The sequence below is a fragment of the Chionomys nivalis genome, chromosome 8 (assembly GCF_950005125.1).
Source record: "Chionomys nivalis chromosome 8, mChiNiv1.1, whole genome shotgun sequence".
NCBI classification, from domain to species: Eukaryota; Metazoa; Chordata; class Mammalia; order Rodentia; family Cricetidae; genus Chionomys; species Chionomys nivalis.
In genome coordinates this window covers 64,828,875-64,849,150 of record NC_080093.1, presented here as the reverse complement: position 1 = coordinate 64,849,150, position 20,276 = coordinate 64,828,875, and the positions used below count along the sequence as shown (strand labels likewise).

At 45.6% G+C, this 20,276-nt stretch overlaps 1 protein-coding gene across 2 annotated transcripts in view; it reads right to left on the bottom strand.

The window, feature by feature from the left end:
- Cpxm2 (carboxypeptidase X, M14 family member 2) overlaps positions 1–20,276 on the bottom strand; it is a 114,275-nt gene that overhangs the window by 64,517 nt on the left and 29,482 nt on the right. For both annotated transcript variants that reach the window (XM_057777977.1, XM_057777978.1), the window contains exon 4: positions 630–769. In XM_057777977.1, the coding sequence (XP_057633960.1) occupies positions 630–769 (140 nt within the window). The remainder of the gene's footprint in view (positions 1–629; positions 770–20,276) is intronic.

Below are 20,276 nucleotides of genomic sequence, written 5' to 3'. Positions count from 1 at the left end.
ACGGGAGCTACAGCTGGCCTGGAATTGCCTGTACCTCCCAGCTGTTGAGATTACAGAAGTTCACTATGTCTCCCAGTTTTGTTCAGTGCTGGGGATGGAACCCAGAGATCCAAGCACAATAAGCACACACGCTACCCACTGAGTTGCATCCCTATCCCAGATGGACAGTTTTAAGAAGCTGTTGCCATCTCGTGGGATCGCTATCAGACCATCCTTGTTACTATTATAGCTCTAATCCCAAGATCAAGTCTCATCCCCAGGTCTCAGCGGGTTCATCCTTATAACACATCTCAAGTGGTCATTTGTTTGGAAACATGCCAAGGCTTCTAGTCCTTCTCCCAGAGTCTGAATGGTTCTTCCTCTTGCCTCCCAAGACCATGTGCTCATGCTTGCTGAGAGTCCCTACTTCAGGCTGAGTTTAACCCACTTGTCCAGATACCAATCTCTTGTCTATGGCTGGACCTTTGTCTATTCCATCCTCCATTTCCAGTGAACCCTGCACAGGGGTGGGGGGTATGTTCAGCCCTGGCCACCTTCCAGTCACCTCTCATTAGATGATGCTTGGCAGTTTCCCTTCAAGTGATAGGTGGAAGGCAGAGTCTGACAGGCACAGGTCCAGACCCACTTACAGCCAGAGAGAGTTCCTTCCTTGGGTGATGACCCCCGTGAATCTGGTCAGGCGCCGGGCATCCACTTCGATCCACTGATGGAGGTCGTTACGGCCAGCACACCAAGCCCCGTCATGAAAGTCGTTTTCATTAATGCCTGCCTGGAAAGAAGAGAGGGGTGTTCAGAAAGACCTTGGGGCAAAGATGACTAAGATAAATCTTGTCTTGAGACTTAGAGGAAGGAAGGAAGGACAAGAGAAGGAAATGAGGAAGGGGAAGAAGAAAAACCACTGCGCCATGAACTCCTTATTCTAAACCATGAGAGGGAGTTGTTGAGTATTTACAAGTTGGGAATATCTCAGTATAGCATGTCTTCTTCTAGGCCAGCGTGAAAGACGCAATTTAATGAGGTCCTATTAGTTATTCAGTCAACACATAAAAACCCATCTCCTGCGTACCCATGGTGGACAACATTGATTGTCAGACTGACAAGATCTAGAATCAACTGCTCGACAAAATTCTGAGTGGGTCTGGGAGAGAGTTTCTAGATTGCGTTAACTGGGTTTGGAAGATTCACCCTGAATGTGGGCGGTGCCATTTCTGGACTAGGGTCCCAGAATGAATGAAAAGGGGAAGGTATGAAACACCAGGCCTTATCACTCTCTTCTTCCAGGCTGTGGACACAATGCAACCCACTGCTGTATGCTCCTGATGCCATACCTGGACGTCCCACCTGGACGGACTGAGCCCTCAAACTGTGGGACAAAATAAATGCTTTCTTCTTTAAGTTGTGTTAGTCAGGTGTTTTGTCCCAGCGATGAGGAAAGTAGCTCATCCACCCACCCACACACCAGGTGCTGGGGAACCTCACCACCCAGGCAGCAAGCAATTACAGCAACACGAACTGGAGCACACGAGGCAGGTGCTATTCGGGGACTCAGAGCAAACCACCATGGGAGCATTTAAGGACAGTTCCACTGAGTCCCTGAGAGCACACAGAGACTCCCCAAGACAGGAGCAGCGTGGAGCTGGCCCCAAAGTGTAAGCCCTGACTAGTGAGCATCTGTCCATGACCGTTCAACTTGTTTGATGTGTTCACTATTACTCACTAATATGGATAGACAGTTTGTACTTGTATTTCCAACGTAGGTCAAAGTCATGCTCTGAAGTTATCCCTGTCCTCTCACCATTTAAAGAGATATAATTCCTTAACAGAATCTTTTAAAAAATTAATTGAGGACATTGAGTTAAGAGAAGCCTTCTGATTTACTAGACTCAGTCTGCATGAATTCTGTTTTATTTTTCTGTGAGTACTTTATATGATTATAGCCAGATGAAAGAAAGTACAAATCTTAGAATGACAGGTCATCTCGGCCTGAAGAGACATCTCTGTGGCTAAAAGTGGCTGCTCCTGCAGAGGACCAGAATTGGGGTCCTACAGCCCTTGTCAGGTGGGTCACAACTGCCTGTAACTCCAGCTCCCAAGGATCTGATACCTTCTTCTGGCTTCCACAGGCACCTATATCCATGAGAACATTGCCTACAACACACACACACACACACACACACACACACCACAAATGAATCTTTTAAAGAAAATAATAAGTCAGTTCATCATCTGTATTTCTCCCATCATCTTCATCTTTGAGGACTGTTTCGTGAACATTAGGACAGACTGGCTTCTAATGAGCAGCCGAATATGAAGTGCAGGCTCCAGCTATGTATACAGCTGGGCTCCAAGCCCCAGTAGCAGAACCCTAGACCAATCACCACATGAGCTAACAGTGGTCTAGTTAGGTTTCTTTTGCTACGATAAACTACAATCACCAAAATCAACTCGGACAGAAAAGGGTTAATTTCAGCTTACACATCTCAGGTCACGGACCATCACTGAGAGAAGTCAAGGCAGGAACCTGGGGACAAGAACTGAAGCCGAGAGCATGGAGGAGTGCTGCTTACTAGCTTGCTCCTCATAGCTTGCTCAGCTCAATTTCTTATACCACTCACTCCCACCCTCCTGTGGTTGACATCACCCTCAGTCGTCTGAACCCTTCTACATCAGTCATTAACCAAGAAAATTCCCTACAGACTTGCCTATGGGCCAATCTTATGGAGGCATTTTCTTCATTAATATTTCCTCTTCTAAGATATGTCTAGGTTTGGGACCACCTGACAAAAACCAACCATCACAGCAGTTTCTTATCAGCTTCAGACTTGGTCCAGGCATCCCTAGGGAGTCTGGACACCACCCTCAGTGACCTTCGAGGCAAAGGGTAGAATGTGGACAACACACTGTCTTCAACATGCACTACCATCTCAAGCTACTGTGAGCTGCAGGAACTCCTATTCAATACTCCTCAGAAAATAAGCTTTAAACTAACCAAGACGTCATGGTCAGGTGGCCTTGGAGCTATTGGTGATGGTGATGGTGCAGTCTCCTGAAATCATCAGGGAACATTTGCACTGTGCTGTGTTTCCAGTGGCTCTGGGTACCGAAGTAGGTTAATCACTAAGAAACCTGGTGTCTGCTGTACAGCATCTCAGTTTCTAGCCCTGACAGACAGCAGGGAGGCGAGATGCCAGGCCTCGGGCTATAATTATCTAGCCACTTCCTCCCTACAGTGGAAGGCAATCATCCTCCTAATGACAGAGATTTGCAGCACATTAATGACCTATAATGTCACAACTTGTGCCCTCTCAAGAAACTAGAACATGTACTTATGTTTTTGTTGTGGTTCCCCTCTTCTTGTAAACGCACTGGAGACAGCCCTTTAGAGCTCCATTCATCTGGTAGCTCAGACCTTTGCTGAATCTCTGCTACGCAGCCAGTATAGAAGGGGAAAGGTGTGTGCACCCCATCCCCAGGTACTAGAGCAGACTGAAGCCCACACATGGCACCACAGTGATAGCCACCACCCAGATGCTGGCAGACAATGTGTTCCAAGGATGTACGCCACAGGCCCTGAGTCCCAGCTGACATTCTGGATTTGGACAGATGCTCTGGGCCTTGGTTTACAGGTATCTGTCAAAGCTGAGGCCACAATCCTTTCTTCATCAATGGCCGTCGCCAAGTGCAAGTTCAAATAATGAATGCTCGCCCAAGACTGAGGAAATGGCTCGGTCAGTAAAGTGTAAGGATGAGAGTTCCATCTCTAGCGGTCACAGAAAAGCTGCTCATGGTGTCTGTAACTGGTCTGTAGCTGGCCTGGAACTCTAGTGTTTAGGGTAGCGGTAGAGACAGGCAGATCCCTGGAAAACAACGGCCAACTCATTTAGCGGATTAGTAAGTCCTGGGTTCAGTGAGAGACCCTGTCTTAAACATAAGGTAGAGAGTGGGAGAGGAAGACACCCATACAGCTAACTGACGTGGGATTCCCCTCTGTATGCTGTGAATACCATTGGGTAATAAAGGACTGCTTTGGACCTCTAATAGAGCAGAACTTAAGTAGGTGGGGAAAACTAAACTGAATGCTGGGAGAAAGGAGGCAGAGTCAGAGAGAAGCCATGTAGCCCCACTGGAGACAGATGCTGGTAAGTCACAGCCATGTGGCGATACACAGATTAATAGAAATGGTTAAATTAATATGTAAGAGTTAGCCAATAAGAAGCTAGAGCTAATGGGCTAAGTACTGATTTAATTAATACAGTTTCTGTGGGATTATTTTGGTTCTGGGCAGCTGGAACCAGCTAGCGGCCTCCTTCAACAGTTAACCACCAGCCTCTACACACACACACACACACACACACATGCATACATTCATTCATGCTCGTATACACACATGTATACCAAAACAAAACAGTGCTTCATAAATGTTAGTTGTCAGAATATTTAAAGGAGGAAAATTTGGCTGGCTAGCACTGACAACAGGTAGAAACATGAGTGATTTAAGAATAATTCCACATTTTAGAGGATCCAGGAAATTAGGCCACTCTTCCAGTTCATTGCTGTCACATTTTTATCCAACTTAAAACATCCAGGAAATGGCTATGAACTCAGAAGAAAGGAGACCGGTGATCTAAGGTTCTCAACAGGCATCCACCCTGCCCTTCTGAGGATAATGTGGCAATGTCTGGTGTCGTTGAGGGCTATCGCATCTAGGAAAAAGGGTGTCACCCGACATCTGCAATGCAGAGAGCAGCTGCTGCGTACAGAGCCGCCTGAGTAAAATGAAGCAGTGCACTCTGCTCTAAGGTAAGGCTGACGAGCACTGAGCAGTGTGCTGGCTTGGATGCCTACACTGTAGAATCCTAGAAGCCGGGGCTGTCTGCGTGCTCCTCCTCATCAGCTGACCAGGGCATGGGATTGCATTTAAGGTTCCTGGCTTTACCAGCCTAGAAATATTGTTTCTGCTGCCAGTCTCAGTTCGTTCTAGGCACAGCAGCCAGTCAATTAAATAGAGCACAGTGTTGGGTTTTTTGTGGGGGAGGGAGGGACGGGGATGTTTCCGGCTGGTGGAGATGACTCACTGGGAAATTATAGCCATCTCTGCAAAATCAATTAAGAACTTAAAAAGCAAGCATCCAGAGAGGTCACCAAATTATTTCACGGGGTAATAAATGGTATTAGTGAAATGCCTCTGAGAAACCAGAAAATGAGAACATTCATCCCCGTGTTTAAGATGCTAAGGAGAGCTGACAGGAGGGCTGAGGGGGTAAAGGCACCTGCCACAAAATCCAGAGACCCGAGTTCAAATCCCAGGACACGCACGATGGAGAGAGAACACTGACTCCTTCAAGTTGTCCTCTGACTTGTGCTTACCTCCCTGTGCACTAACGATAAACATAATTTTAGAAAAAAAAAAACCTAAAAATAAAGAAGTTAGGGAAACACTTGCTACATTTTGGAAAGCCTCCCATTAAATGTTGAAAATAAAAAGATTTGATTCCTTCAAAGATAAGCACATCTGAAAAACACCATTAGCATGGTGTAATTTATTTTTTTCTACTATGACAGCAAATAGGTTGAGAACTAAAGCAATTTTCTCAAGGCAATTAAGTTATACAAGACATTTGCAGGGCACATAAAAGTCTCATTTTTGTGAAGGTTAAATGTGGCTGGAGGTCCGTAGCAAAGAGGCCACCTAAATATGACCCACTTGAGAGATCAGATAATGCATTCACCTCAGGGTGCTGGGGAAAACATGCCGGGTTTCCTTTGTCCGTCCCTCAAAAGAAAAAAATCCTCCGAATGGAACAACATACAAAATACAGCTTTAGTCTCTGGTAAAATTCAAAGACATGTGTCTTCCCTAAATCACAGCACATGCAGATAGAGCCGGGACCGGGAGTCTTTAGTGACAGGAGACAGAAGTACAACTCCCTGACAGAACTCTGACAGCCACAGACAAGCTCAGGGGAGCACAGGGGTCTTGAAGGAGGGGTGGGCAGGATTGAAGTAGGCTGGCTTCCTGAGGGGCATGAGAAATCAACTGATCTTTCCTTAACTCCATGGATAACTGGAAAATTGTTTCAAAAAAAAAAAGAAAAGAAAAGAAAAAAAAAAAGTCATGAAACCCAGATTTGTGGATCTGGGGCCAGGAGGAAAAGTGCCACAGATTTCGGGGAATGTCAGCCCATAGAGGAGTAAGACAGGCATCTCCATTCTTCTCACCCTTGGCCAGGCTAGAGAGCACCACACAGTTGGACTTAGGAGCTAACAAAACCAACACAAATGTGCTAAGAAACAGAAAGGTGCTTGAGGAAATTGTAGCGGGTGTCTCTGGAAGGAGACCTCGCTTGGTATAAAGCAAGAACAGGTTACTTTCTGGAAGAAGCAAAGGGCAAGAAGGCACTCTTGAAAATGAGGAATGTGACTGAATTTTAGAAACAAAAATTTAAAAAGAAGAAGCTGAGGAAATCTCATAGAAAGTAAACAGCACACAAAAAGAGAGAGTTGGGGGGAATTAAAACAGAGAAAGAAATCTAAAATATTTTTAAAGGAGGGGGAAATCCTACTGAATAAAAACTGTAAGATAATTTTCCCGATCTGAAAGGCTTTGGTGTCCAAAACCCTGAGAACACAATGAATAATCTAAGACACGTTACCATAACACTTCATAATATCAGAAAGAGAAAACAGCCAAAGAGGAAACAAAAGAGAAAAGAGAAAAGACGGATCAATAAAAGCACTTGTCAGGCAAGCACTGTGACCTGAGTTCGAGGCACAGAACCCCATATAAAAAGCTCGGCAGGCCAGTGTGAGTTTATAACCCCAGCTCTGGGGAGGTGGGGACAGGTGGAGCCCTGGGGTCTTGGGCCAGCCAGTCTAGATGAATCAGCAAGTTCCAGGTTCACTGAGAGACCCTGTCTCAAAATATGAGGTAGAGAGCAGAGAAGAAAACATCTGACATCAACCTCTGGCCTCCACATACATGCACACACATGCATGCACACACACATGCATGTACACCATGAACAAAAACAAAGAACACAGAACAAAGATGCTGACAGAATTCTCAACAGCAGTACTTACAAAATTGGAGAGAATATAAATTCAGAATTCTCTAAAGGTCTCTTATCCTAGAATTTTATGCTGAACAATCAACCCATTGTGATGGGATAATAAGCACACATTTAGATTCATCAGTGAAGAAAATAGAAATATTACCACCCTTCTTCACAACAAAATGGCCTTAAGCTTAGATTCAATGACAGATGAACAAAAACTCTGGACCCTGTGAATGCCTGCAAGTTTTGCTGCCCCCATCGAAACTAAGGATGTAGCATAAAACATTATCAATATGGTCAAGCTTCCCTAATGGTAGGTCTCACCATACACCTAATAGTCTACAAATGTGACAAGGACTTATAACTTATATAAATAGGCGTGATCTTTTGCTGAGAAATAGACAAACGTAAGTGATAGGTGATGTTAAGACTGTACCCCAACCCATGACAGCCAATGAGGGAAAGCAGGGCGAGACCTGCATTCAGATTATAAGAAAAAAGTATTCTCTGAACTCAGGGCCTCTACCACTCTATCTGTGTTGTTGCTCAACCAGGTAAAATAAACTTCCTCACATTTGCTACCCTGGATCTCCAGTGCTTGTGTGTGTGTGTGTGTGTGTGTGTGTGTGTGTGTGAGAGAGAGAGAGAGAGAGAGAGAGAGAGAGAGAGAGAGAGAGAGAGAGAAATAGTTTGGTGGGCTGGGTTATTTGATTCTCACAATCCTCTCCCCCAGATTTTATTGCTCAAACAGCATTTCCATGAAATTACCAGAGGGTGTTGTTAGACACAATCTAGAATGCCATCGCAGGTCTGTGAGAAAGGAGCTGAAACCAACTGCCCCTCAGAGAGCTGTTTTAGGAGGGTTACCAGCCCTAGCCCCTTGCTACAGGCAGTGAGATGGGGTCCTTCAGTTCAGAGCACAGAGGGAATTCCAGGCTATGACAGGTTTTCAGCATAGAATTCTCAGAATGATGAAGTCCCATGATAGTAACTGTACAGATGAATAAGTGAACAAGCCAGGGATCCTGAAAAGATAGCCACAGAGACACAGAAAGCAAAAGCTAACGAAAAATCACTCATAACCTCAGCTTTGCAGAAAAGTATACTGAAGCCATTTCACAGACTCAGCCTTGGTGTGACGTGGAGGAAGAATCTTTTTAATAATATAAGCAATTCGCAATTCTAAAAAAACAAAAGGTCAAGAAATAAATAAAATGAACTTCCATGCTCCAGAATTATCATATTTATTGGCTCAATAGGAAGTAATATTTTGGTATCCATAAAAAGGAAAAAGCTTAAGATAGATCTACTTTAAAAAAAATTAAGATACAGGGCCAGCAAAGATGGCTCAGCAGGCAAGAGTACTTGCAAGCCTGAATTTCATGCCAGTAACTAATAGTAGAAGGAGAGAGCCAACTCCCAAAAGTTGTCCTCTGACCTCCACATGTGAGTCAGTGCCTGCACACCTATACACACACACCCCTGCACACACATACACACACACAAGTAGTAATAATATTTAAGTAAAATTGAGACACTATTTTCATTGAATGCATGAAGAAGGGGGTGAGTATGTGTTGATCATATTCACAAATACTAAGGAAGCAACCACTTCAGCAATAAATGGGAGTGTACAGGAAGTCAGGCAGTATCTGGGGGATAAAACTGAGTTGATAGTCTCATCTTCCAAAGCCAGCATCCCAAAGGCACAGCCAAAGGCTCTAAATCAATACTTAGCAATATATCCATATGGTTTACTAATACTTAAATTCCCCAAGAAACAACTAAAAGCATCCGACAGTCATTTCCCATCCCAGGGCTGGTGGCAGTCAGGTCTACAGAATACTTCCTACAGGCCAGGCATCATGTGAAGGGCTTTGCTTGGTGGCTTTTATGGAAACTCACTCTCCAGACGACATCACTGAACTGCATCTCCCTCTACCCTCAGCCAGCTCTGTGAGGAAACATCTGGAAGCAAATCAAAAAGTCATAGCCAAACAACTGTAACCATTTAGCAAGTCTAAGATAATAGACTCACAGCTGCTATTCAGCGGGTACAGCCCAGGGTTATTTATACACAAAACAGTAAAATGAGAGTTACATTTTAAAGTAGTTTGGGGGGGGGGGAATGAAAAGAGATGGTGACTTGTCAGGTTACCGACAAGTTCCCACCTTTAGTGGTGGGTAAGTGTTGGCAGGCTCTCCGATTAGCGGAGCTAAGGAGTTCACGTGAAGCCATCATGTGGTATGATTGTCTGCCCTTCCATGAAACTCTGCAATGAGCCCAAGGCAAGCTCGATAAACCCATGAAACTGCTCAGGTGCCTGGGGCAGGAGAGATGGTTCAGTGGTTAGGAGCACTTGCTGCTCTTAATACCCGGTTCCCAGCACCCATCTTCTTATAGACTTGCCACAGCCTGCAACTCCAGCTCCAAGGGACCCAATGCCTCCTTCTCCTCTGAGGTCACCTTCACACATGGGGCATACACAGAAACACGGATGTAAAAATAAATCTCTAAAAATAAACCGAAATCTTTTCAGGTGTCTATAAACAAAGCATTCTGCACAGGCCAAACCTTGGTCTCTGAAGTCAGCTGAGAAAACCATGCTCACTGATTGTGAGGCTACTTTTAAAACTCAAAACTAATGTCTAAAATACTCCCCTGCAGCATCCAGGGAAGTCTGTGAACAGCCTGGGACTAAACGGAAAACATAGCTGAAGAAAACCTATAAAGTGCACTAGAAGCATGTATTGTTTTTAAAAATGAGGAAAGGTAGAAAAGATGCTCATTGAAATAAAATGAAAGAATGTTCAACTAAAATCTCAGAACTGCATTGGTCATGACAGTTGAATGTGCATGAAACAAGTTTAATTCTCAAAAAGAGCAGTCATTAAGATTGCATGAAATCCCCTTGCCCCATCAGTACAGCATAGTGTGGACAGACTCCAAGGTTCACACAGCCCAAGCGCAAGTCCTGCTTCATCATTAGCTCCATTTCCAAGTAGAGTAGTCTTTTCTTCCTTCCTTCCTTCCTTCCTTCCTTCCTTCCTTCCTTCCTTCCTTCCTTCCTTCCTTCCTTTCTCCTTCCCTCCCTCCCTCCTTCCCTTCCTTCTGTTTTTCCTTCCTTCCTTCCTTCCTTCCTTCCTTCCTTCCTTCCTTCCTTCCTTTCCTCCCTTCCTTCCTTCCCTACTTATTTACTTACTTTCTTTTTCTTCTTTGGTTTTTCAAGACAGGATTTCTCTTTGTAACAGTCCTGGATGTCCTGGAACTCTGTAGATCAGGTTGGCCTTGAGCTCACAGAGATCTGCCTGCCTCTGCCCCCTACCCTGAGTGCTAGGATTAAAGATATGTGCTGCCACCACCCGGTGGTAGAGTGGCCTTAACACTGGAATTATCAACATCAGACCCTGGGTCCTGGAAGCCCAATACTCAGCCAACCATCCCCCAAAACCAGGCTAAAGAGACAAACCACATAGAAAAGCAGAGAAAAGAGTCATTCACCGTGGCCACGTTGGGAATGGGACAGATAAGGAGATCCACCATCCTAGTTTCCATTCTGTTGCTGTGATAAAATATCATGAAGAAAAGAAACTTACAAAAGGAAGGGGTTTATTTCAGCTTACAATTGCAGGACATAGTCCATTGTTGTGGGGGAGTCAAGGCAGGAACTTCAAACAGCTAACTGCATCACTTCCACAGTCAAGAGCAGAGAAAAACAAACGTATTCATGCTTGCTGGCTTGATTGCTGCTGCTTAACTCAATGTCTCCACTCTAAGGTTCAGGACCCCTGCCTAGGAAATGGTGCCACCCACAGTGGACTGGGCCTTCCCACATGAATTAACTTCATTAAGAAGTTGACAACTTCCAGTGACCACCCCCAAGTCTGTCTTTGAGGTGCTGACATGATGTCTAAAGTTTAAACAGAGGGCAAGAGCGGTCTTGGTTAAGTTGTGGGTTCAACCATCACTGACCCATGGTTGTCGGGGATCCAGTCTTTCCCTTAAGATGTTTTGATAAATTGTCTTAACTTTGTGAAATCTCTTCCTGGGGGACAAATTCCCCCTCTGGCTGGCACCAGGCTTCATTCAGCCTTTTACTTCTCCAGCATGATTTTCCTGTAAAATGTCCAGTTTCTCTTGGTTCGCTGTCTCAATGGTCTTGACATCCAAAGAGAGGGGTGCAAGGGTCTCTTTAGGGTTATCGCCATTTCTTCTTGGCAGAGTTACAGTTCATCTGTAAAATGGGATTGAAATAGAATCCCTAGGAGAAGACTGCTGGGTGGCCACACATTCCTTGGGCTAAATCATCTACAGACCGTCCATCACAGAAAGGGAAGGGAACAAAATTCACTCCATTTTCTAGCTGAACCAGCTGCAACTTGTGACTAAATTTACTTTATGATACACCCCCAACTATCCTGTCAAGAGGAGAGCTTGGTCCATTTAGCCTGTTGACAAGTGCTCTTCCAGTGAGTCACCACCATGGCTTAGACATTCTATTTTTGGACTTTGCTTTTCCTTTAGCTACTGACCCATTTCTTTGCTTGAATTTCATCTTTCCTATACTTTCCAAAGATCCACATCTTTTTTCAGTTAAGCTGATGGAACTCACTTAATTCTCTATGTTGTTTAGAAAGTTGAACTCCCTATTCTGAGCAGTGATGACATCATTATTTCTATTCCTCGCTACCTCTTCTCTTGTTCTGTCAAGGTCTAATTTCATCCATTACATTTTTCTTAGCATCTGCTTTTGTATTGGCTTTCATTTTTAACTGACACAATAATCAGAGTGTAACTACAGGGAAGAGCACAACAGTTAAATACAAATACATGTGTGGAGATGGGATCTGGACAATGGCATGTCTAAAAATCACAAAAGTCATTTGTCTTCACCAGAAACACTTAAAAGATCTTTCCATATGCTTATTTTAAAATATTTAATTAATTGCTGCAGATCTTGATCACCCTACTGTGTTGAAGAATATGTTCACAATGGAAGCTAGCTCCTTCCTTCTCCTCCCCCTCCTCTTTGCCCTCCTCCACTCTCCTCCTTTTCTTTCTTTCTTTCTTTCTTTTTTTTTTTTTTTTTTTAGACATAAAGCATTTTATTGGGGGAGAAAGGCAGAGAGAGAGAGGGAGAAGAGAAAGAGAGAAAGAGGAAAAGAGCCAGAGAAAACGTGTACGCACGCCAAAGAAACAGAAGAGGGAAGCTCTCCTCCTTTTCTTAAGACAGGGTATCATTTGGCCCCGAATGGCCTCTAGCAGCTCCTGTATTCACAATGGAAGCTGCTTCTGCTTTTGATTATTTTTTAGGATTTACTTCATGTCACTGTGTGTGCTTGAGTGCATACGTGTGTACCATGTACATGCAGATGTCCTAGAGGCCAGAGAGGGCATCGGCTCCCCGGGAACTGGAGTTGCAACCGCTGGTAGTGAGCTGCCCAACGTGAGTGCTGGGAGCCAAACTCCGGAGCTCTGCAAGAGCAGCAAGCGCTTTCCACCCCCGGGCACCTCTGCAGCCTCTTATTCTGCCCTCTCCAATCTATTCTCCTCCCTTCTCATAGAGTGAAGGCTGGGCTCAGACTAACTCACTGTGCAGCTAATCCTCCTGCCTCTGCCTTCCAGATCTGGAATCCCAGGTGTGTGCTACAGTGTCCAACCACAAGACACTTCTTTGGAAGAAATAAGAGTGTATACCCATTGCTAAGATAAATACTCATTATGAGTTTTCCAAGGGAGTCATCGTTTAAAATATCCACTTCCATTATTACCATAAACATGCAAATACCCCAAATTCCAGTGTTTGGCACCTAGCACTGTCTCCCAGACTGCAGCTTCAAGCCAGATGCACAATAAAGTCCCTTTATGAGAAGAGACAGAATGGCAAGCTTTGACTCAGAATTATCCTCACTGGGATTATTTTTGCCTCTGAAGCCACAAATGCACAGCAGCCCCCTATATAGCAGCCCCCCGGTATGCAGCAGCCCCCAGCACTACACAGCAGCCCCCAGTACTACACAGCAGCCCCCAGTACATGGTAGTCCCCAGTACACAGCAGCCCCAGTATACAGTAGCCCCAGTCCACAGAAGCCCCAGTACACAGCAGCCCCAGTACACAGCAGCCCCAGTACACAGAAGCCCCAGTACACAGAAGCCCCAGTACACAGCAACAGAAGCCCCAGTACACAGCAGCCCCAGTACACAGCAGCCCCAGTACACAGAAGCCCCAGTACACAGAAGCCCCAGTACACAGCAGCCCAGTACACAGCAGTCCCAGTATACAGCAGCTTCCAGGAAGGACTTGTGGGGTCACAGTTAAATCTCTTGTGGCCAGCCCACAACCAGAAACCAATAGAGGCTGAGCATCATGAGACTGCATCAGGGCTGGATGATCAAGCAGGCTTCAGGACCAAAGGTTCAGGCATGGGCAGGCATGGACAGGCATGGGACATGCAGTGGCAAACTGCAGAGATCCAGAGCTCCAGGCTCTTCTTTCCAGGAAAAATGTCTCTTAGCTAGGAGAGGTGCGACTCCAGGTGCACAGGCACCAAATCATGTCTCTGCACAGCCACAGATGTGAGCAGTGAGACCAGCCATGTGATCATCACACCAGGCTAAAACTCAATTCAAGGGCAGATTCAGCAGGGAAAGGTGCTTATGACTTAAATTCAATCCCCAGGACCTACGTGGTAGAAGAAGGGCAGAAACTCCTGAAAGTTGTCCCTGGCCTCACACACATATAATAAATGAATGCAATAATAAGATGTTGTATTAAGAGAGGCAGGGCAGCGTTCCTGGCACCCGGCCACCCGCATGGCTAGCTTATGTCCCAAAATAATTACATGGAAACTGTATTCTTTTAAACACTGCTTGGCCCATTAGTTCCAGCCTCTTATTGGCTAGCTCTTACATATTGATCTAACCCATTTCTGATATTTTGTGTAGCCCCACGAGGTGGCTTACCAGGGAGATCTTAGCCTGCGTCTGTATGGAGTGGGAGAATCATGGCGACTCCTGACTCGGCTTCTTTCTCCCAGCATTTTGTTCTGTTTACTCCACCCACCTAAGGATTGGCCTATCAAATGGGCCTAGGCAGTTTTTTTTATTAATTAACCAATGAAAGCAACAGATTAATACAAGACCCACCTCCATCAATAAGACCTTCGGTTCAGTAGTCCACACCTGACTTCCTGACCCAAGGGCACACAGATGCCACGTGCCTTAGTTCACATATTGCTTCAAGTGAAAAAGAAGATCAAATCCCCGTAACTGGACTCCAGTATCTGCTTCAGGATGTGCTGTAAGCCCCCTTGAAAGCAGTCCCAGAGCACTGGACAGTGCTAGGGACTGACACATACAGGCACTCTATTTCAGGAAGGGGATATAAAGGGCCAGAGTCATCTCTAACCTGCATGACAAGACAGGGGCCACTGCGTATCAAACACTGTGACTAAGCATGTAGAGAGTGGGTAATTGTGATATACCATGCTTTGTGTGTGTGTGGGGGGGGGGGGTTCAAGACAGGGTTTCTCTGTGTAGCTTTGGTGCCTGTCCCAGAACTAGCTCTTGTTGACCAGGCTGACCTTGAACTCACAGAGATCCGCCTGCTTCTGTGTTGGGATTAAAGGCATGCACCACCACTGCTAGCTATACCACGCTTTTCTTATGACCTCAAAACAATGCCCCTTTAAAGGAAGCTCTGATCTGTGAATGGCTTTCCTACCATTGTAGGAGCCATGGTGACATCCAGAGTCAAGCAGACATGTTTTCAGAAGTTTCTATCCTCTGTCCTCATACATACAGCAGCACTTCCTAACTACAGCTTTAAAGCGGGCGCCTCCAACCTTTCGGCTTCTCTGGAACACACTGGACAAATAAGAATTGTCTTGACCCACACAGTGAATCTAGGAGTGTCTGACCTGAGGCCCACATGCAAGGCACTGTGATGTGTAGTGTCATCTACAGAGGTCACACCCAAGATCCATGCAACTGAGTTACAAACAATGTTGCAGAAAGAAAGAAAGGAAGGAAGGAAGGAAGGAAGGAAGGAAGGAAGGAAGGAAGGAAGGAAGGTCTTGTGTTTTAAGTATGTTGACGATTTTTCTTTGGAGCACACTCAGAGCTTTGCTGGACTGCCTGTAGGCTGTGGCCATGGGTTAGAGAGCCCCTCCTAATGTCTGAAGAGCAGGACAGAAATGCATCACTTGAAAATGGCAATTGCTATTAACCTGCTCAGGCCTCTCCAGCCACCTGACATGTTGACAGTAGAACAAGTCACTTGGGGTACCACCGTTTACCAGCCCCAGCAAAGCTCTTAGAGACTTCAAAGGATGCTTCGGAGATGGGGCAGGTAGTAAGCTGTTGTTAGATGTGCCACCTGAGTACCAGGTGTTGTATAGGTATGGGTCTCTAAGCAAAACAGCCAACGTTTTTATCCCAGCAGCTGTGCGTGCTTGCAAGAGACTAGCTCAATCCGGTCTGTTGACTAATGGTGTTCCCTCAGAGGATCACTGGGCCCTCCCCTGAGATGCCAGTACTTCCCCAGTCATTGGTATGTATTTCTTCCCCAATTGCATGTGATCTCAGTGGCGTTACAGTTATAAAGGCTGGGGAAGGTTAGTGAGGTGGAGGGCTATCTATCTCTGTGGCCGTGAAGAAGCCATAGTCTCTGCTGGGGTAAAGGCTCTCCAGTGCAGCTTCTTTGGGGTTCCCCACATTCCTGCAAGTATCCCCTCCCCCACTGTCCTACTTTGCTTTCTGTTGCTGTGATAAAACACTACACCCCAAAGTCCCTTGGGGGATACATTCTACCTTACAGGTTACAGTGTATCACAGAGGGAAGCCATGTAGATACTCCTGGCAGGAGCTTGAAGGGAAACCAGCAGAGGAATGCTACTTACTAGCTTGCTTCCCCAGGCTCTCACAGCTGCCTTTCTTACATAGCCCAGGCCCACTGCCCAGGGGTGGCACTGCCCACAGTGGACTGGACCCTCTCACATCAATCAGTAATCAAAAAAAAAAAATGACCCACAGACAAATATGATGAAAGCAGGTCCTCGATTCTCAGGTATGTCTAGATTTATTCAAGTTAACCAAAACAAACTCTGACGCTCATGTTATGTAAGTCAAGCCCAATAAACTCATTAGTTCCCCAGGGCAAATGTCAGTGGAATCTTATTTTGGTTTGTCACTGGGAACTTAAGAAGAGGGGATAGACAGTGTTTACATCTCCTTGGGGAAAGACTCCTTAGCTTACTCCTAAGACTAACCACAGGCAAAGGATCGGAACATATTTTAGAAGCTCGTCTGCAGACTCTTGGAGGCTTACAGTGTTCCTTTCCAGGCAATCTGTGGTTCCTCTGGGGCAAAGGAGACCAGGAACTGTGTCAGTGAGATCACAGCGGGGAAGTCAGTGGAAAAGGTCCAATGAGCCCTGGAGGAACAGTCACTGAGACACTGTGAGTGGCCAAACCTTCCCCATCCTGCCAACTGATCTTCTTTTTCAAACCTTTGGAAAATCTGGTCCCTATGTACTGATGCAGTGGAAGCCCTGTTTCATCATTAAACATATATTATGAAGTTCACAGGAAAAGCAAGAGTCATAAGTTGGGCCACAGGGATGCTTTCAAAGTCCTCTGCTTAAAATGAGATGGTTGTTATTTCTGCCACACTGCAGCAGGTGTGTCCCGGTGAAGGCTCGCTGTTTGCAAACTCCTGTCCTGTAAAACCTAGGTTCCTGGAGGAAATCCCATTCCAGCCAAGTCATTCCAGAAGTCTATGTGAACTGAAGCTTCCAGAACAAAAGCCACACCTAGGTTAAAGAGTCTCCAAGGCTAATTAACTGAGTGACACTTCCAGTGATAGTGAGGAGCTGGGATATTGCAGATCAAACTTCCTTGGGCTACCTTCATCCCCCTTAACAACCATTCAGTGCCCACCTCTGTGTTTGACCTAACATCCTTGTGACTACAGTGTAAATCCTTTAGGATGTACCAATAGACCACCAGTTTCTGTCAACCCAAAGGCTGAGGATGCCATCAGACATCTGAGACCTATAGCAGAGATGTCCCAGACTGGCTGTAACCTAGTTATCTGAAGTTCCTAATGGTGTGTTGAAAAGGTGTCTTCATTCATTCCCTTTTTTTCTGTCCTGTTACTATATAGAAAAAAAAAACTTCATAAAACTATTAGCATGTTGAACACAACATTGCAGAGAACTTGAATCCCTATTTATAGCCATTGTCACTCGCATCTGGCTCCAGAACAAACTATCTCTATGCTTTGAAATGAAAACTATTTATTGGCACTGATGCCTTCAACCACAAGACTCAAATCAATAAAAAAAATTATGAGCAGTTAAATCTGAGCACAGAGACAAAGCAATGGCTTTAGACACTTGAGATCAAGCTAGGGAGCTAGCTCAGTTGGTAAAGCACTCATTGTACACATAAGTATCTAAGTCTGGTCTTCCAAACTCACAAAAAAGCTGGGTACATAATTGTAAACCCAGCACTGGGAAGGAGGAGACCAGTGAGATCTCTGGGGCTAGCTGACTAACCAACCTGGTCACATCACTGAGCTCCGGGTCAGTGCAAAACTCTGTCTCAAAAAAGATGGACAGTACCTGAGGAGCAACTCAAGGTTGACCTCTGATTTACACACATACACACACACACACACACACACCACATGCACACACACACATACACGCTCACATGCACAAAGACACACGCACGAATGCATGCACACACGCACAACACAACTGTAGGCTTGATCTTTTAAAAGAATCATTTATGATATGTAATAGAAGGTGGGGTGCTGCTGATTTCTGGAGGCCAAAAGAAAACTCACAGAGGAAGTGAGCAAAAATGAAGACTGGACCACTGTAAGCCAAAGGAATAGGAAGAGGAGGACTGTACTACACAGCAGCCTCGGCATCCCTCTGCAGAGAGTATACTCCCATCAGCTGCTGTTACATGGGGCAGCACACCATCAGTACCTAGTCAGCCCGCAGATCATTGCTCCCATCTGTGCAGTCCAAGAGCCATGGAGGCCAGACATTCAAACACAGACTCTGTGGCTGTGCTGAGTGGGTGCAGCTGTCTTGTCATTGATCCTTGGATGCAATGCCATACTCACTTACATTGAATTCAGTACTGAGAGCAACCCAGAGGTGGTTGAACATGTTTGGGAGGATGTGGAAGGTTATGTAAAAATATATGAAGAACTTGGGTCCCCTGTGACCTTTTCCTTGAAGCAATCCTCCATGGATGTCAAAGAAGGAAAACAAAAATGAAATGTGAAGCAAATGCCAGTACCAAGTGATGTCACTCCGTAGTGACCTCACTCCTGTACCTGCCAGCAAGTGTGTCCAGGGAACAGCCTGGAAATCAGGACACATTAGGCAGCAAGAGTGTCAGCACAAGGCAGGGACAGCAGAGAGGTACTGGCTGACTCATCCCTGCAGATGTCACCTAGATCCCCCCGGCTGCCGAGGCAATTTTATGACATTGTGAGGAGCAGCCCTCTGAGATTGCAAGCAGCTTGGATTCGTGAGCTGTCTCTCCTGGGAAACCTTAGCTGTGTCCTTCCAAGCTCTGTGTTTGCTTTGTGTAAGTCAGGGGAGCCAATGATGGTTCTTGTCTGTGCCGTTAGTGTTAAATAATGCATGAAAATCATCCAGCAAGGTGCTGACAGCTCTTAGAGGCAAAGCCGCTCTCCCTCTGTCAAGGGCCAAGTGCATCATGAATGCGGTGAGTGAACGGGGCCTTTCCTCCTGTGATTTCTGTGCCAGGGCAGAGCAGACGGTCCTCCACCAAGGAGCACATGGATTCTGATGAACAAGGCTTCTGAGACTTACCAGAGACAATCTCACCTTTATTCCTCCTACAGACCCGCAGCCAGTTTGAGAATTCCCACCTATAAGCCCTGCATACTATGGCCTGGATATGTACCTGCAGAGACCTGAGCCGGGAAAGGGCTAGATGAAGCTTGTTCAAGTCCTGACGCACGAGAAGACGGGCTGAAATGCAACTTCTAATTCTGACACCTTGGTGGTTCTCACACTTAAAATCCCATTAGCTTGACACGCCTACAAAATACTCACATGTGAGACAAGAGATGGCTATTTTTAAATCATAGTTCTAATTGTTGTGTGGGGGTGATGTATTCTTGGAGCACGGGTTTAATTGTGCACCTGGATCTGTCAAATCGTGATGCCTGCGGTGCTGGCTCTGGAAAGCAGGAACTGAAATGAGGGCCCTGACCTAGTCAGCGTTTGCCTCTGCAGATCTTATCCAAGCCCTCCCATGAGGGTAGGGAGAGGGTTCTGTCTATGAAGCACTTACCACATAAGCATGATCCCTGCTACCCACATTGTTTCTAAGTGCTGGGAAGGTAAGAACAAGGAGAATTTCTGGGGCTTGCTGGCCAGCAAGCTTAGCCAATTAATGTGCTCTAAATTCAAAGAAATACCCTGTCTCAAAAAAATATATGTATGGAAGAGAGTAATTGGAAAAGACACTCAATATTAACCTCTGACCCTCACACACATGTGCATAGGTACCACTATAAATATATATATGCAAGCACACAAGCACATATACAAAGCACACTTGTGTACTTGGGCCATGTTCTACCCTCCCTGGTCAACCCCAGAAAGGGGTTGTATCATGGACTGATTGCAAATTGTCCCCTGTAGGTTCATGTATTTTAATATTTGATCTCCAGCTGGTGTTCCTGGAGAAAAGATTACGGAAGCATTTGGAAGTTATAGGCCAATCCACTTTCCCGTCCTCTCTACTGTTGGATACACCAAGATGTGAACGGACATGAGCAAGTACCCACTGCCACGGACTGAATCCTGCCAGCTGCATGCCTTCCCCACCATGACGAAACCTATGTTCTAAATAGTGAATCAAAACAAGTCTTCTCCTTTAAGGGTTCAAACAGCAACTCTGCTCTGTAATGTTGCTTCTAGAGGTTCCCTCATTAGAAGGAAGGCTCCTGAGTAAACAAGTTAGCACCGCAGAGACAAATCCCCATGCAGACAAACAACACTGATGTGATGTCCAGCCACCTCCTTTCTCATTCCTCATGACAGGCAGCAGAGTGAGCCTCTGCCCAGGTGTTTACAGAGGGGAGCTTGCTGTGTCCTGGGCTACACCTCCCATTCATGAAAGACAGAGTAGACAGGTAAAGACTGCCCTCCAAGAGGCTGG